General features: G+C 39.9%; 1 protein-coding gene across 25 annotated transcripts in view; it reads left to right on the forward strand.

Moving 5' to 3' along the window:
• The window catches only part of FN1 (fibronectin 1), a 70,088-nt gene that overhangs the window by 42,353 nt on the left and 9,766 nt on the right, over nt 1–17,969 (forward strand). For 4 of the 25 annotated variants that reach the window (XM_032638113.1, XM_032638117.1, XM_032638121.1 and 1 more), the window contains 14 exons: nt 956–1,138; nt 3,253–3,342; nt 5,405–5,674; nt 6,606–6,722; nt 7,394–7,558; nt 8,087–8,242; nt 8,911–9,024; nt 11,281–11,468; nt 12,551–12,638; nt 13,496–13,672; nt 14,462–14,551; nt 14,794–14,973; nt 16,096–16,185; nt 17,505–17,611. In XM_032638113.1, the coding sequence (XP_032494004.1) occupies nt 956–1,138; nt 3,253–3,342; nt 5,405–5,674; nt 6,606–6,722; nt 7,394–7,558; nt 8,087–8,242; nt 8,911–9,024; nt 11,281–11,468; nt 12,551–12,638; nt 13,496–13,672; nt 14,462–14,551; nt 14,794–14,973; nt 16,096–16,185; nt 17,505–17,611 (2,015 nt within the window). Of the gene's footprint in view, nt 1–955; nt 1,139–3,252; nt 3,343–5,404; nt 5,675–6,605; nt 6,723–7,393; nt 7,559–8,086; nt 8,243–8,910; nt 9,025–9,849; nt 10,120–11,280; nt 11,469–12,550; nt 12,639–13,495; nt 13,673–14,461; nt 14,552–14,793; nt 14,974–16,095; nt 17,612–17,969 lie in introns of those variants that run through there. The other 21 variants (XM_032638102.1, XM_032638105.1, XM_032638110.1 and 18 more) reach the window with 11 other exon arrangements.

The raw sequence follows: 17,969 nt of genomic DNA on the forward strand, positions 1-17,969 counted from the left end.
ACGGATTGGATGAAGATATATACAGTAGTCTTAAGTACATTTTCATTTAAACCGTGAAGGTGTGTAAAGCCAGAGATAGATATCTAATCTATCAAATACAAAATGGAAAAAGTTAATTGAATTTGCCGACCTAGAATGATTTTTTAAAAATCTAACATTAATACCAAATTGTATCATGAGCACCATTTAATAAGAAATGTACTTCCAAAATGTAACATTAGACCCTTCTTTCTATTATTTGATAAACTCTACCATGTTCCTTCTTTGTGACTGTCTAAAAAACGATTGAAATTTAGGGTAGAGTGGAAGGAGGGTTTTTTTTTGCGGTAGGAGAAAAAGAGACTTTGGAACATTCTAGATTTCATTGCCATGGTGAGGTAAAGAAACTCCTCTTTAACCACAGTCTGGGGACCAGCATGCAACATTATAAAGGTTCTCTGCCCTGCATGGTAAGATACATGCTGAGAACCAATTTGCATGAACCCCTTTCACTTGTAAGTAGAATTCACTGAATGGAATTGTAGCTATGGCAGTAGCTGTAGTCATTCCCGTCAGAGGGAAATTTAAGACCCTCTTGTGTTTTTGTCTGTGTGCATGTGTATCTTTGGAAAGTATTGCTATGTTTCTCTTTGCTGTGTAGCAACCTAAGCCTCTTCAGCCTGGGATTAAATAATCATCAGTTGTATTAATCATGTACATGGATTTTATGTATTTGAGAGTGAATTGAATTGACCCTTTAAAATATATTGATGGCAGAAAGGTTAAAGGGGCCTAACAGTACTGGGTGTAGTGTTTTATTTTTAACAGTAGTTCACTATGATTTAGATTAGACTATTTGCATGATGATGACTCGTTTCCTTTATGCATGAAATACTGGTTTTACCTTTCCAGCTATTCTTGTTAGCTTTAATTTTTAAGTGACATTAACTTAGTCTTCCTTCCTATTTGAAACCAGCTGTCCCTCCTCCCACTGACCTGCGATTTACCAATGTTGGTCCCGACACGATGCGTGTCACCTGGGCCCCACCTCCATCCATTGAATTGACCAACTTACTGGTGCGCTACTCGCCTGTGAAAAATGAGGAGGATGTTGCAGAATTGTCAGTTTCTCCTTCAGACAATGCAGTGTTCTTAACAAGTAAGCGGTCAAGTATATTTGTTCAATAAATACTAAGCTAGCACATAAGGAAGAGATTCTGTGTCCTCAGGTAGGAGCGAGAAAGATTAAGACAGCTACAACAGAACTACAGGCTAGACTCCAAATCTAACGTGCAGCTCTATAAATTTTGAAAGATGTCATGTTTGTTGTTATTTTAATATATCTTTGATATCTACAACTTTTTAAAACTCAGAGTGGAAAAACCCCAACGGTGAAGTTTAAAGACTTCAAACAAGTTCTGCTTCCAAATAAGCACATAAAAATAAATATGGGCCCAGAGAAATTATATGACTAAATCTTAGTGTTTAACGAGACAAAAAATGAGGATTGAAACTAGTGTCACGGTATCTGTCTTATTCTCATTTAAGTGTCAGCAGGTAATCTATTTGGCATTTGAAGACTTAGAAACAGTGACTGGTCACTCAGGGTACATCAGGATTCTAATTTGAAGAAAGAGCCAGAAGTGTAATTTGTACTTCAAAAAGAATCTGTTAGTAGGATTTCTCTGAAGGCTGAGGACTTAGAAAATAACTGAAACTAAAATAAACAACAACAATTTATGGAAATTGTTTCTAGTTTCTTCCCTTTGAAATTGATATTTTTTATTAAAGAAAATAAAAGGAGGCTGCAACATGGTGCTGTTTCACATGTTGCTTCTCATTATTTTCACTATAATAGTAAAATACACATATAAGAACAAAAAGCAAAAGCTTCTACATAAGGGAAAAAAAAATGTAGGTACACTACCAGATGATGGTCTGAAAACATCCTCTATCTTTCGAACGTATTTTAGAGAGTGAAATACAAAGAAAGGCAGCTCGGCACGACCATAGTCTTGGTTTCCAGTTCTGTGGCTGAGGGCAAGAAATCCTCATGTCTGCCTATCAGTGGGGCTATGATTCTGTTCTGGAGCATTCTGGAATCAGTAGTTACAGCATTACCCAATACACAAGGCTCTGCTTCAGGACCTCTTCTGCCCCACCTTAGCCATAGACCTGTCACATGTTATTCATATGCTCTAAGATCTTATTCTAGATTCTATTCTAGATCTCAAGGTAGCCATTTCCCCCCCAGAGAAGCCATTATTATCTTGTTTTACAGATGAAGCAACTGAGGTCTCCAGTGGCTAAGTAAATTGCACCTGGCCAAGCAGGAAGGAGGAAAGGGGAGTCCAAGCATCCCATCTCCTAGTCTGGTGCTTCAGGGGCCCCTGCAGAAGGGGAGGTGGTGTAGAGGGGAATGGGGGTCTTTTGAGTAGGAGTTCAGTGGTTAGAAACCTTACTCTGTACCTTTTCTGGTACCTCAGAATGAGAGAAGAGGAGACCCAGGAATATATATTCAACTCTTAAGTATTCTGTTCTTACCTTAATAGGACAGAACCCATCACTCCCGATGAGTATGACCCTTTTTCAGTAAGGGTTAATTGTTAAGACCACTGGTCTTGGCTTAGGGCTCAACTCCTGCGTGATCTTGGGCAAATATATCGAAAAAATAACTTCTCTGTGCCTTAGTTTTGTCATTAGGAACTGGGGATAATTGTAAACCAAATTTTCGGAGGTAATAGATATGTTCATTATCTTGAATGTGGTGATGGTTTCGCAAGTGTATACATTTGTCAAAATCTGTCAAATTAGACACTTTAAATATTTTCAGTTTATTGTTTGGCAATAAAGCAGCTTTAAAAAGTAGCAAAAGAAAAAAAACAAAGGTAGCAAACTACCTGCTAGGGTGATTGTGAGAGGTAAATGATATTCATAGTGCCACAGTCATTATCACATGCCCTCAGCAGACGTGCCGTTAAGTGAATGACAGAAATATTACTGTGCGGCAGCAACTCCATCTTATTTCGGATGCAGCTGAGTCATACCCGCACAGGTGGAGCTGGGGGCAGGGCTTAGAGATGCTACAGGGCAAGGTGACCCTTCCTCATCACCTACTGACAGCCCCTCTGCAGGCAGCAACACTCACTCAGGTGTAAACAGGCTCTAAGACAGGACTCTTGGATATTTTATCCGTTGAAATAGTCCTAAAGGTGCTTTGGTTTTTCATTCTTTCAAGCACATTTTAAACATAATTCCAACTTGCCTCTTCAGATCTCCTGCCTGGAACAGAGTATTTAGTCAGCGTCTCCAGTGTTTACGAGCAGCATGAGAGCGTACCTCTTAGAGGAAGACAGAAAACAGGTGAGTCATGTGGGCAACATGCTTATTGGGTAGCTTTCACCTACCAATTTTAAAGAGCAAAATTCCGTGCTGCTTCTGAAAATACATCTCCATTTTTGTGGGAGTGCTTGTCGCCTCGTCATTACCTTTGATCACTGGTCTTAAAAATTAAGACATCTTATGGGAATGTAGTCGGTGCAGCCACTGTGGAAAACAGTATGGAGGTTCCTCAGAAAACTAACAATAGAATTACCGTATGATCCAGAAATCCCACTCCTGGGCACATATCCAGTCAAAACTATAATTCAAAAAGATACGAGCACTCCTCTGCTCATAGCAGCACTGTTCACAATATCCAAGACATGGAAACAACCTAAAAGTGCATCAGCAGATGAATGGATAAAGAAGACGTGGCGTGTGTGTATACACACACACACACACACACACACACACACACACACACACACACTGGACACTACTCAGCCATAAAAGAGAACAAAATAATGCCATTTGCAGCAACATGGATGGACCTAGAGATTATCATACTAAGTGAAGTAACTCAGAAAAAGAAAGACAAATACCATATGATATCACATATGTGGAATCTAAAATATGACACAAATGAACATATCTACGAAACAAAAACAGACTTAACAGACATAGAGAGCAGATTTGTGGTTGCCATGGGGGAGGAGGGTGGGGAGGAAAGGACTGGGAGTTTGGGATTAGCAGATGCAAACTATTACCTATAGGATGGATGAACAATAAGGTCCTACTGTATAGCACAGGGAATATTCAATAACCTATGAAAAACCATAATGGAAAAGAACATAAAAAAAGAGAATGTATATATATGTATAACTGAGTCACTTTGCTGTACAGCAGAAATTAACACAACATTGTAAATCAACTATGCTTCAATTAAAAACGTATTGATAGATTAAAAGAAATTAAGACACCTTATTCAACTATTACACTGACTTCCAATCATTAAGATTATACTCTCTGCTTCCAGGGAGGACTGAAATTAGTCCAGAAACCTTGTTGTCTGTTTTTTTAAAAAAATCTCCCAAGAATAATATCTCATAAGCTCTATTATTGAGAGGTGGTGAAATCCCTTCTCATTAGGCAGATGTGTCTAATGGCTGACCCAACACTGTCATTGTCATCTAAGTATTTTCCCTCTTTACTAAGCCAGCGAGTTTATCTCTTTTTTCTACTTGATGAAATATTCATTTACTATAAAAAGAAGGTGAATAGAATCCCATAATATTATGTCCCTTCTTAAATATGAGTGCTTCTATTAATTTTTTCCTTTCAAAAAAGTGTAATTTAATATAACCATTTATTTATTTCTTGTAGTCCACTTGCTTCCAAAAAGAAGCTGTGGTATCTCAATTTGGTTTGAGTATATTATTGAATAGAGTAAGTAAATGTTATAACAAAAATGAAAATTGCTGGAAGTCCCAGAGAGGTTAAGTGATTTGAATTGAGATCAACTCTAAATTTTTGTTAATTTTTCTGCAATGCACTAAAAATTCTCAATTCATGAGGAATTACTTGCATTGTAATTTGTCCAGGATGATGTCTTATTTTCATTTTAGAAAGTTTTTTGTTTGGCATTCTTACCACCCTGTTGACATAGCAGTTCCCTCTTGAGTGTAGAAAGCTTCTTTAAGAGCCAAACACTTAACCTGAGAGTGGGCAGATCTTGCCTTACTTTATAAGGTAGAAATAGAATAGAATACTTGAACACTGAAGCCTTTGAAAATATCATTTCCCAGAATATCTCACACACCTGTCTTCAAATGTGATGCGGAAATCACTTGGATTACTTAGCAAAAGAAAAAAGAAAAGAATGCTTTTGGACATTTTGAACAGCGTCAGCTTATGATTTTGAAATTTATCTGTGGTTTAGAATCAGTGTATCACAACCTGAGGTTCGTGGCAATTCACTGTGTTAGTGGAAAAGGATGGAAACACTGGATGGATATTACTTTCCCTTACATTCTTCCTCACTTCCTAAGTTGGTGGTGTCTTTTTTTTCCTTTTTATCTCTTCCTCCCCTGGGTGGCAAAAACAGGTCTCGATTCCCCAACTGGCATTGACTTTTCTGATATCACTGCCAACTCTTTCACTGTCCATTGGATTGCTCCTCGAGCTACCATCACTGGCTACAAGATCCGCCATCATCCTGAGCACATGGGTGGAAGACATCGGGAGGATCGAGTGCCCCCCTCTCGGAATTCCATCACACTCACCAATCTCAATCCGGGCACAGATTATGTGGTCACCATTGTCGCTCTTAATGGCAAAGAGGAAAGTCCTTCCTTGGTTGGCCAGCAAACAACAGGTAACTTGTTTTCTGGTCTGCAAAGAAACTCAGAGGACTTTCCTATGCAGGTGATAGCTTCTGTGACATAGCTTTGTGTTGTCTGAGTCATCATCTCTCTCTTTTTTTTTTTTTTAATTAATTATTTTGATTGCGCTGGGTCTTAGCTGCGGCACATGGGATCTTCATTGCGGCATGTGGGATCTTTTATTTGCGGCATGCAGACTCAGTTGCGGCATGCATGCAGGATCTAGTTCCCTTACCAGGGGTCGAAGCTGGGTCCCCCACATTGGGAGTGCAGAGTCTTAGCCACTGGACCACCAGGGAAGTCCCTGAGTCATCATCTCTTTAAAAAATAGATCATGGTTATGAGAATATATTAAAGAAGATAATTTCTTTATCTCAAGAAATTTCCCACCGGAGTTGGGTACTTATGCATTTCTAAGAACTGAAGTTTTACTCAAAATGTAGAAAACACTCTATTTCAAAGTTCTCTTAAAAATTATTTTAATATAATCGTGTACTTGTTCTTATAAGATAGATGCTTAAGTACTTAGGGGAGAAGTATCATCATATCTGTACTTTAGTCTCAAATGGATTAACAGAAAGATAGAGAGAGACAAGGAAATGTGGCAACTTCCCTAAGGGAAGGGAGTATGGGTGTCCATTATATAATTTTTATCACTTTTACGTGGTTTTAAAATTTTTTTAAATAAGAAGTTGAGGGGAAAATTCTCCAATACACTTGAACTAATCATCTCACCACGATTTGAATTGTCTCCTTCACCCCTTACTTGCATTGTTCATAATTTTTAATTTTGCTAATTTTGAGTAGTACTTACATTATTATATGAAGGAATCCTAAAGGCAGTGATCCGGAAAATGAGCAAAAGGTGGATCTGGGCATCCTTTTGAAAGTTACGGATGTGAAAACTTTCCCATGTTTTTCTAGTTTCTGATGTTCCAAGGGACCTGGAAGTCATTGCTGCAACCCCCACTAGCCTGTTGATCAGCTGGGATGCTCCGGCCGTTACAGTGAGATATTACAGGATCACCTATGGAGAAACAGGTGCGTTAGTGAAGTGCTACTTCACGCTCTGATGGAGTATTCTGTCATGGGTAACACGAAAGCCCAGCAATGGATACATAATTAAAGAAGCTTTGACAAGTCCATTTGCTGGAGCCTTCACTTCTTTCTAAGAGTATGTGGGAAATATGTATGACATAACTGGTGGCAAAATCAAGATAAAAAGTTGTTTGTATAATACTAGAGGGGAACAACAGAGCTGAGGAAGAAGGATTTTAAATTCACAAGTATATTATCAGTGGTGAAATGATAAGTGATATTTATTTATCTTCCTTTTCCTGTCCTATATTTTCAAAATTTTATTTAACATGAATGTATTCCATTAAGATCTTGAAAAAAGACCACAATATATGCAACCTTGGGTTGAGGACTACCTTCTCTCCCTTTATAATTTTAATCTACCACACGTTAAAGCTGGAATGTTAAAATAGCATGAACTGCAATTTTCTCTCAATTTTTACACACTCATCAAGGCTTACTACATGCATAAATAAATAGACCTTTCTGTTCAGGCCCTATTTAATAGCACTTTTTTAAAGGGAATAAGCAAATATGTAACTTACAAGCTGCTCTCAATACGTTAATTCAGTTACTCAGCAATCCCTAAGTGTCTCTCAGCCCCTCACACTTTAAATTCATCCCTTTTCAAACAGGAGGAAATAGCCCTGTCCAGGAGTTCACTGTGCCTGGGAGCAAGTCTACAGCTACCATCAGTGGTCTTAAACCTGGAGCAGACTACACCATCACCGTTTATGCTGTCACTGGCCGTGGGGACAGCCCGGCAAGCAGCAAGCCCATTTCCATTGATTACCGGACAGGTACTGACTCGTCTTCTGGGATGACACAGGCTCATTTACTCAGATAGCTTTTACTATGTTCTCCCAAAGTATTTTCTTCATTGTGGAATTGATTTTCTTTTTTAATGAGATGAAGCAACAGCTACAGAGTTTTGAGCCAGATATACAAGGAAGCACCCCAAGGGCAAGGATTTTTGTCTGTTTTGTTGATGGATGTATTCCATGAGCCTATAATAGAGACAGGGACAGAGGATGCTCAGTAAATATTTGTTAATGAATGAATAGATGAGCTAATAAGGTAAGGAGGCAAACATCTACAGGAAATGTAGTTTCTTTGTGAATGAAGCAGCCATCTTGAAAATAGGCAGTAGTATCAAGATGCAGGCACCACCTCCCGAAATTCTCTGTGTTTCTGCAAAAGAAACACCTGGGGGTCATTAATAGTAGTAAGAGATTATTCTATCTGTATCAGAACTGGAGATGAGGACTTGTCTAGTCTTGTCCCCATGGACGGGGGCTTCATTGGTTTCTCCTGGTTTTTATTTGTAGAAATTGACAAACCATCCCAGATGCAAGTGACTGATGTCCAGGACAACAGCATCAGTGTCAGGTGGCTGCCTTCAAGTTCCCCTGTTACCGGTTACAGGGTGACCACTACTCCTAAAAATGGCCCAGGACCATCAAAAACAATGACTGCAGGTCCAGGTAAGAATAGCCAGCACCTCACGTACATCAGGATAAACAGAGTATGCTTTTTTAAATAAATGACTACCTGGCTCTGAGTACTATACAGTTTCGTATCACGTGTCAGAGTTTCCCCGTTTGCGAATTCGGCGCTCAAGGCTGTTAACAGCTCCCTCCACGGCAGAATTTTTAGGATGAGTGCATTTCTGCTTTTACATGTGTAGTAGTGTTTGACGGTGTGGACATCTTGAATTATTAGGTTCACCTTTGTGGTTTTGTTTTTCATGCACACTAAGAAGACAGAGATGGGCCTAACTGACTTTTAAAGATTCTTTTAGCTCTTGGTTTTGTTTTCATATAAAATAATTGTGAAATTAGGATTCTACGGCAATATTTTAAAGTCCAGTTAATTTTCGTGTTCTCAAGAGCTGCATCGTTCATTGTTGGTGGCATCATATTCAAGTTTAGAGCTTATCCTTTAGGGTGGCTTCACTCCAATATGGTAATTTGTATTAGCAATGCACGTGTCTGTCCAAGAGGAAATCCATGTGTGACTCCTCCATATTTTCATGCTAATTCTGCAAATGAAAATTCCAGGCCACCATGCATTTACTCCCGAACTCTGAAAGTCACTTGGTTGTCATAGTGAATGACATAGATGCTGCCTTTTCTTTTCACTCCCTTTGCAGATCAAACAGAAATGACAATTGAAGGCTTGCAGCCCACAGTGGAGTACGTGGTTAGCGTCTACGCTCAGAATCGAAACGGAGAGAGTCAGCCTCTGGTTCAGACAGCAGTAACCAGTATGTAACCCGTGCCTGTTTTCCATGTTCAAAGTCAAATTTTGTGCTTAGGTGTCTGGATACCTAGTTTGTATCTTGAGCTGAGTTCTTTGCGAACATTTTTCCTTCTCGGTGCCAAGGAATGAACATATAGGGAGAGAAGTTGTGGAACTACCATAGTTAGTTGCTGTGCTTTGAATTTCTCCTGCTCAAATCGCCTCAGCAAAATCTTATTAGCCTCTAGCAAATCTACAAAATATTTTGCTAGCACCTTCTTTTCTACAACTGGATGGTAAAGTTGATTGAAGTGTGCCTCATGAAACTATTATGTTTCGAGCATTTGTGGCTGGACCAGACTGTGGCTGGACCGACGTTTAATGTAAAGATTATATTTATATTAAATAAGCATACATTACAATATTCAATGGGGAGGGAGGGGGAGAGTTAAAGAAAGAATATAACAATCTGAATCTAACATCGAACATCAACTTTGCCATTTCCAAGGTATAAAAAATCCAGGTCTGTGAGACTAACATCACATTGCAAAAACAAATCTTGGTAGAATATCTTAAGATGAATATAAATAAATCCTCATTGGGGGACATTTTGCAGGGTATCTCCACATCTCATGTACACCTATGTTTTAATAAGTGATGCAACATTAAATATTTTCTGAACCAAAAAACCTTAAGCAAGGATCAAGTAATTTTCCATTTAATAGTGGGTTAATTGGAATTTAATTCATCAAAGAAAAATGGTATCTGCAGAACTGCTTTGCATGTTATAAAAATGCTTATTTCGCAACTTGCTTTTCACATAACCTCTTACCGTTAATTTGCCTAACAGACATTGATCGCCCTAAAGGACTGGCATTCACTGATGTGGATGTCGATTCCATCAAAATTGCTTGGGAAAGCCCACAGGGGCAAGTTTCCAGGTACAGGGTGACCTACTCGAGCCCTGAGGATGGAATCCATGAGCTATTCCCTGCACCTGATGGTGAAGAAGAGACTGCAGAGCTGCAAGGCCTCAGGCCGGGTTCTGAGTACACAGTCAGTGTGGTTGCCTTGCACGATGATATGGAGAGCCAGCCCCTGATTGGAACCCAGTCCACAGGTATATCGTTAATTGCACTGCTGGGTGCTCATGGGAGCAGCGGCTTTATGCCCTGCTGAATGCATTATACTTTATCAGGCTGTCGATTCCCGTGCAAGTGGGTACCCCCAAAATCCACCTGTCTATTAGGAAAGACCCTCTTTAAAGAAGATTAGTAATAAGCAGTAAAATGTAGGTGACGTTTACATAAAGTCTAATGAAAGGAAATTTTGGAGCAGCTTGGTTTACAGACAAGGTTATGAAGCGAGACATTTGAAGAGAACATGAAAAGTGTGGATTATTTCCTAAGCCTTGACTCTCTGTGGTTACTTATGCTCATTGTATATAAAGGAAAGAAATTTGGCCTCCTAAGGAACCCAAACTGGGCCATTTCATAGCAGCAGGATTCTGAGAACACGTGGGTAAGACCTTCCTTCTCTGGCTAGAGATCATGTGCTAGGTGTATAATTTGCTAAAAGGATTGAGAATCAGACACATAGGAAACAGTTGATAGGGCAAATGCTTTCCACCTTCTTTAAACTCTCATGCTTTATTTCTAAAGCAGAGTGGAATGCTAAAGATGTCTCCTCGTGACAACATAAACCCTGGAGGTGACAATCCGTATTATTGCTCTTTGCTTCTCTTTTCTGCTTCTGTTGTGAGCCAATTTTCTTCTGCTGCTGCACCACAGAGAATACTTCAAATTTAGCAGTGATGTCTTCCATGAGGTCCAAACAAAGAGAATAAAATCATAATTCTGTCTTTGGAGGGATGAAATACTCTGTGAGATGGTTTTCCATACAAAGATAATTTCTGTCAGAAAGGGGCTACTGCTCATCTTTCCATAGAAATGGAAAGATCAATCCTAATGGCCAATAAGCCAACTTGACTTTATTAAGGGAAAGCAAAAAAACCAACTGCTAAAACCTTAAGTCTCAGAGTTTTGGCATTTACCCAAGTGCTTCCAGTGATTCTGAGCATTGCTGGATAAAAAACACATATTTTTCAGCAAACATTTTCTCCATTTTGCACCCCCTTTTGTCCTTTCTTGTACTAAATCTTTGCTTGACTAGGGTACCCACCCAACCAAAGAAGTACAACCTATCTACTCGGAATTCACTTTATTTTCCCCCTTTCCCCATTTACTGTAAGATAACCTCTAACCAATGACCATCCTGACAGCCATTCCTGCACCAACCAACCTGAAGTTCACTCAAGTTTCACCAACCAGCCTGGCCGCCCAGTGGACGGCACCCAATGTTCAGCTCACTGGATATCGAGTGCGAGTGACCCCTAAGGAGAAGACCGGACCAATGAAAGAAATCAACCTTGCTCCCGATAGCTCATCTGTGGTGGTATCAGGACTCATGGTAAGAAGTGTCCTTTTTCTCATTGGACTAAAGAAGTAGGTCATTTCTTACACAGTTGAAGGTGGTGGAAATATAATATAATAAATCTGTGTTCTTTGCCTCTGCCGTCAAATTAAATTTAGCATAATTTTGTATCAAGTAGAATTACTTTGTGTTGACCTAAGCTATCAGGGACAGAATTTTATGAGCAGCATTGGATGTTGTACAGCTCTTTTTTTTTTTTTTTTTTTTTTTTTTTTTTTGCGGTACGCAGGCCTCTCACTGTTGTGGCCTCTCCCGTTACGGAGCACAGGCTCCGGACACGCAGGCTCAGCGGCCATGGCTCACGGTCCTAGCCGCTCCACGGTTGTGGGATCTTCCCGGATCGGGGCACGAACCCGTGTCCCCTGCATCGGCAGGCAGACTCTCAACCACTGCGCCACCAGGGAAGCCCTGTTGCATAGCTCTTTAAGTGTATTCTGTTTATTTTAAAACGCTGTATTGTGTGTGAAGTGGGGGCAATTTATATATCCATAGGCTGAATGCATAAATCTACTTTAGTTATGCTTTTTCTCAGTCCTGTTACCTTTGCAAGGAATATTCTCCAGTTTTTACCAACCCAGCCTGATCCTACCTTCCTTAAGTCATCTTTAATCCTTCTAGATGTGCATGCAGAAAGCTAGCCAGGAACCTAGGAAGTTGTTCTACTTCTTAACATAAGGCCAATTCCAGGAGAAACTACAGAAAGAGGGTTCAGAGATAGACTATTCTCTTTGCCTCTCTATGATCAGAAAAATTCATGATTTGCACCTGTCAGATCATCAAAGAGAAAAACAGGCTACTACCATTTTCCTCATTTTGTACCAGCTTAGCATAAATATGTAAGTTATGGCTTACTTGGGCTCAACCTCAGGTGCATTTTTTAATTCATGTAATTGAATATGTTGTCAGTGTAGGAAGGAAATTAATATAGGAACTTACAGTTCTGCGGGTTTGGCTAGCTTACTTTTTCTTTTCTAACCATTGCATTTTTTCTAACGCTGGAGTGAAAATTCCTGGGCTTCAGATCACATTGCTGAAGCTTACTGCGCCCTTCTTTCTAGGTGGCCACTAAATATGAAGTGAGCGTCTATGCTCTAAAGGACACTTTGACGAGCAGACCAGCTCAGGGAGTCGTCACGACTCTGGAGAGTGAGTAATCAAACTTTTTAGTGTCAAAAAACGTTCTGGATAAACAAAAATTAAAGAATGGCAAATGCCTTTCTAGATCACTAAGTGAACAATGGAATGATTCCCAGTTTGGAAATAGATTTGCTTTCCCAGTTACTACTGTTGCCTCCTGTGCCTCTCCAGAAAGTGGTCTACTGGCGCGTACATGCAATCACTTCATGATGTGCTAGAGTTGGTGCAGTGAACTAAGACTAACACCTAGGTTATGTTCTACTGGTTAGAATTTGTTTTCATAGAGTTAAGTTTGAGGAGGACGCGTTGGCTTCTGTTGGATCTAACAGTGCAGTAAGGGTTGGACAATACTGGGCCTGGGTTCTAGTTTTCTGCCATATCAATAACCCACAGTTATTCTTTCTCAGAAATCACGTAAAGTGTCAAAGTCTTCTCATCTATGAAATAGGGCTGGCGTTGCACCTGTTGAGAAAAAATATGAATCTATATAAGAATGAGAAAATACTAGCAATACATTATTATATATATACCTTCCTTATATTATTACACATATTTTATATTACAATAACAATAATTTTAACACTCACTGAGGTATTTGTAGATATAGAAAGCCAGCCTTGGGAACCACTGACAGCACTTGCAAAGCTTTTCAGTTCTTAAAAAAAATAGTACACAAGGTGAATATTCTCATGTTTCCTAATTACTGTCTGCTTTTTCTCTCTGGATGCCGCAGGAGAAAATCTATACATTATTAGTCATGTGTAGAAACTGATGTATTTGTATAGAATAAAGAAACGTTTTAAAATATCGAAACCTTACCTATATGAGCCAGCCAGGCACTAATCTCTGGCTGTCATCCTGTGCAGATGTCAGCCCTCCAAGAAGGGCCCGTGTGACAGATGCTACTGAGACCACCATCACCATTAGCTGGAGAACCAAGACTGAGACGATCACCGGCTTCCAAGTCGATGCCATCCCAGCCAACGGCCAGACTCCGATTCAGAGAACCATCAAGCCAGATGTCAGAAGCTACACCATCACAGGTCCGGGAGCTCACTCTACTGACCACATTTGATAACTGCCATTCACAACATAAATTAGCTTATTAGTCTTTCTACCACTTACACTGATGAAATTTATCTTCAGTGTTTTATGATAACCCAGCTCTATTTTTTACAACGTATTTTCATCCCATGATCAAAACATTCTGTCCTGTGAACGCCTGGTTTTGTCTAATGTTTGCCAGAGGAATGGCGTAAGTCCCATTCATCAGAGATCTTTCATCAATGAACCCTCTCTTATGGGAAAAAAAATATATATACATAATGCTTGAGAGCCAAAAGAAACTCAGTGATAGTGTCTACTTCTTAACATTCATGTAGATTATAAAGCAGAATTAAATTTGAAAAAGCAAACGACACTACTTCATAGAGATCAAAGTTGTTGTCAGAGAATGTTCAATATCTGGGTCAATTTAGGTCTTTTTGAGATTGAAAATTCTGATTCCAGTTCCCAACCAGTGACCATCTGATAAAACACAGTCAGTAGGTGCTCACCCCTATCACCAAGATAGTCACTTCTAACAGCATTTGGGGATTTTAAAATCTATTTTAGCCAGTGTCTTTTTGTGCATCTGTGCCTTTCTTTTGAGGTGTCCTTCTCATGAGCAGTTAACACCCATACCATGCTCTAATTTATTTTTCAAATGTGAACCACTTCTGTGGTCTGTATAAACAGGCAATGATAGGAGGAACCATGAAAATTGCAGATGAGTTTGAAAATTTTCCTAGTAAATGAAGATCAGATAAAAATCATCTCTTCACCAATCTCAGGTTTACAACCCGGCACTGACTACAAGATCCACTTGTACACCTTGAATGACAATGCCCGGAGCTCCCCTGTGGTCATCGATGCCTCTACTGGTAACTACACTTTCTACTGAAGAAATGCCACTGACTTATATGTTTGTGTGATCAGTCACGTGAACTTGAGCAACAAAAACGAGGCTGATACTTTTGTATTCCAGATCACAGTGAATCATTTTTACTGTTGACAGAGCTCTCAGATTCTCTCAAGTCTGTTTTTAAGGGCTGGGAAAAGAATGTGGGAATAATTTTCTTGGTTATTCATTTCCTTAAAGAGATGTAACTTTGTTTTCTTTTAGCCATTGATGCACCATCCAACCTGCATTTCCTGGCCACCACACCCAACTCCCTGCTGTTATCATGGCAGCCACCTCGTGCCAGGATTACTGGTTACATCATCAAGTATGAGAAGCCCGGGTCCCCTCCCAGAGAAGTGGTCCCTCGGCCCCGCCCTGGTGTCACAGAAGCTACTATTACTGGTATTGCTGCTTCCATGCTGCCGTTTTCCTCTTTACTCTCTAGGACACACAAAGTGCTTAGCAGATTCCAACTGTGTCTTTGGTGCTGTACCATGAGAACAAGAAGCCCCATTTCTGACAACTTCAAAAAGCCTTCTCTATGGAGGAGCTGTCAAGCTTGATACATCTCAGAATTCACAACAAAGCAATAATTTCAATAATGGCATAGCTAGAATCTTTTTATCTGCTGTATGGTTGCCAGACAGCTATCAATTCTTCCTAGAAAAAGACATTTTTCAAAGCAAACTAGCAAATTTTGATACTGTTCTCTCACTCAGCAACCTAAAGAATGATAAGTCTGCAGGATTTGCCAGACTGCCACCTGCAATGGCCCTCATTATCCGGTTTCACAGGATAGGTCTTGAGGCAAAGTGATTCCCAGTCATCCATACTGGAGAGAGTGCTTGGGATGGGGAATAAGAGATCATAGGCCTCTGGTATTGTTTTTGTCCAAGAGATTATACGGTAAACTGTGTATATAGGCTATCATCTAGACTTAAAGATCCTATAGAACACGCAGGTACCAGAAGGAGACACTGCTTCTTTAGAAACTTTGGAGACAGGAAAATAGAATCAGATAGGGAAGGCGTTGAATTGGATACTTCCTACAGGGACCACACAAAGAGTGGTCACTCTTTCCTGCAGAGCACTTTTTTGTAGTCTAACTTTTTCATTGATCCTGCCACTGAGAGCCATCTTTTTGTTAGGCCTAAGTAGATTCATGTATACAGTCTGCACTGATCTCTCCCAAGTGTGTATTTCGCTGGCAGTGTACAACGCTGATAGATTTTCTTGAATTCAGAAGGGCAGATGAGACCACATGTTAACCGAATACCCAGGAAAAGTAAAGTGCTCATTCAGGTGTCAGACTTGACAGGAAGATAATTAATTTGCTAAGTGGCTATTGTATACAGAGTATTTGAGTGTTTGCAGAAGCAAAACGAAGTCAGTTTTGCCTTTCACGAGGCCAGTGGCCAGCTGGAGAGAGGATGCTTGCTTCCCAGTAGTATCTCCTGGTGAGATCAACTTTCATTTGACTAGCTGAGCCCACAGACATAATGTGATGATCTGTCCTTCCATCAGGTCTGGAACCAGGAATCGAGTACACAATCCAAGTCATTGCCCTCAAGAACAATCAGAAGAGTGAGCCTCTGATCGGGAGGAAAAAGACAGGTAAAGAGCACCTTCCTCGGTGGTTAACAGGGAGATGGCCAAAACAAAACTAATTATGAATGATTCATTTTGCAGGGCAAAAGTGCTCCAGGTTTCGATGCATTTCTCATGAAACTTTTTTTTTTTCCTCTAACAGCATAGCATGTATGCTGTGCTCTTTGATAGCAGGAATAAGCTAACCATCTGCAGAACTGTTTTATTTTTTTCCTAGCCAGTCAATATAAAAGCCTTTGATTCATCTTTAAAAACTTCAAACCGGGTATTAAAATGTAAAAACCAAGCTGCGATCGTTGCTGTTCTTCTATACATTCTTTTGAAGTTAAAAATGTTTTTATAAGAAGGGGGAGGGGAGGGAAAAATCTTTCTCATTTGTCTTTATTTATTTGGTTTCTAAAACTTCAAACTAAATAATGTCTTACTTTTTTATCCAATTTCAGTTTAATTTGAAGAAAATGCTTTATTTATGCTGATAGGAGAATTTTAAAATAAATGTTATGTGTGTATTTTAATCTGTTCTTAGCATTTCAAACTGTGAAAAACTACTGCACCAAACCTCTGGAATTCTCATACTTCAGACGCTGATATAATTAGTCTGGATTCTAGTCCTCATAACATGATTCTCAAGTGAAAAAGAGCAAAAAGGCTGCATATTTCAGTTCCATTAGGCTTGATTTGAGCAGAGGCAGCTTCTGTGGGGCTCAGCGGTTCAAAGCTTTGTGTGTAAGATAAATTCATACTAACACTTTTTTCGTTCCAAACTATAAAGAAAACTTTGAGAAAAATCATAAAGATTTCTTTCTGGAAAAAAAGTGTTTTGTGACCTAAGAACTGCTAATTTTCCAGGAGCTTTGATCTGATTGAAAAATAGTCATTGTTGCCTGAACTGATAACGGCTCCCGAGGCTACCTCCGGGAGCTTAACACGCTTTGCTTTTTTTGGCTCTAACCTCTCTTGGCTAGATGAGCTTCCCCAACTGGTAACCCTTCCACACCCCAATCTTCATGGACCAGAGATCCTGGATGTTCCCTCCACAGTTCAAAAGACCCCTTTCATCACCAACCCTGGGTATGACACTGGAAACGGTATTCAGCTTCCTGGCACTTCTGGTCAGCAGCCCAGTCTTGGGCAACAAATGATCTTTGAGGAGCATGGTTTTAGGCGAACCACACCGCCCACAATGGCCAGCCCCGTAAGGCATAGGCCAAGACCGTATCCACCGAATGTAAATGAGGAGATCCAAATTGGTCCTGTCCCCAGGGGAGACGTAGACCATCATCTCTACCCTCACGTTCTGGGACTCAATCCAAATGCTTCTACAGGACAAGAAGCTCTCTCTCAGACAACAATCTCATGGACCCCATTCCAGGAAAGCTCTGAGTATATCATTTCATGTCATCCAGTTGGCATTGATGAAGAACCCTTGCAGGTAATCCATGTTTCTCTTTACTTCTGGGCAGCCTGGGAAAAAAACTAAGCTAGGCTACTGAAGCGACCAGAGCTCTGATGTCCAGTGGCGTACTTATAGAACCTCTTAGAAAGGTGGCCTGCTTAAGTCCTGATTTTCTTTTTTAATCTCAGTACGGCTGTACTTTAGGGTATGTTCCAAAGAGTGTCATTAGCTTTCGTTTAGTAGAGAATAAAATCATTTCTATTACTATTGATCATTTGAGGGTTCCATGGTAATATAGACAAAGAATGATCTTAGAAAAGAGAGAGAGAGAGAGATTCTGCCGGAATTTACTTTTGTCCAGGAAGGGCTAAAATGCCATCGTTACGGTTTGTCC

This window comes from Phocoena sinus, chromosome 7, assembly GCF_008692025.1.
Source record: "Phocoena sinus isolate mPhoSin1 chromosome 7, mPhoSin1.pri, whole genome shotgun sequence".
NCBI classification, from domain to species: Eukaryota; Metazoa; Chordata; class Mammalia; order Artiodactyla; family Phocoenidae; genus Phocoena; species Phocoena sinus.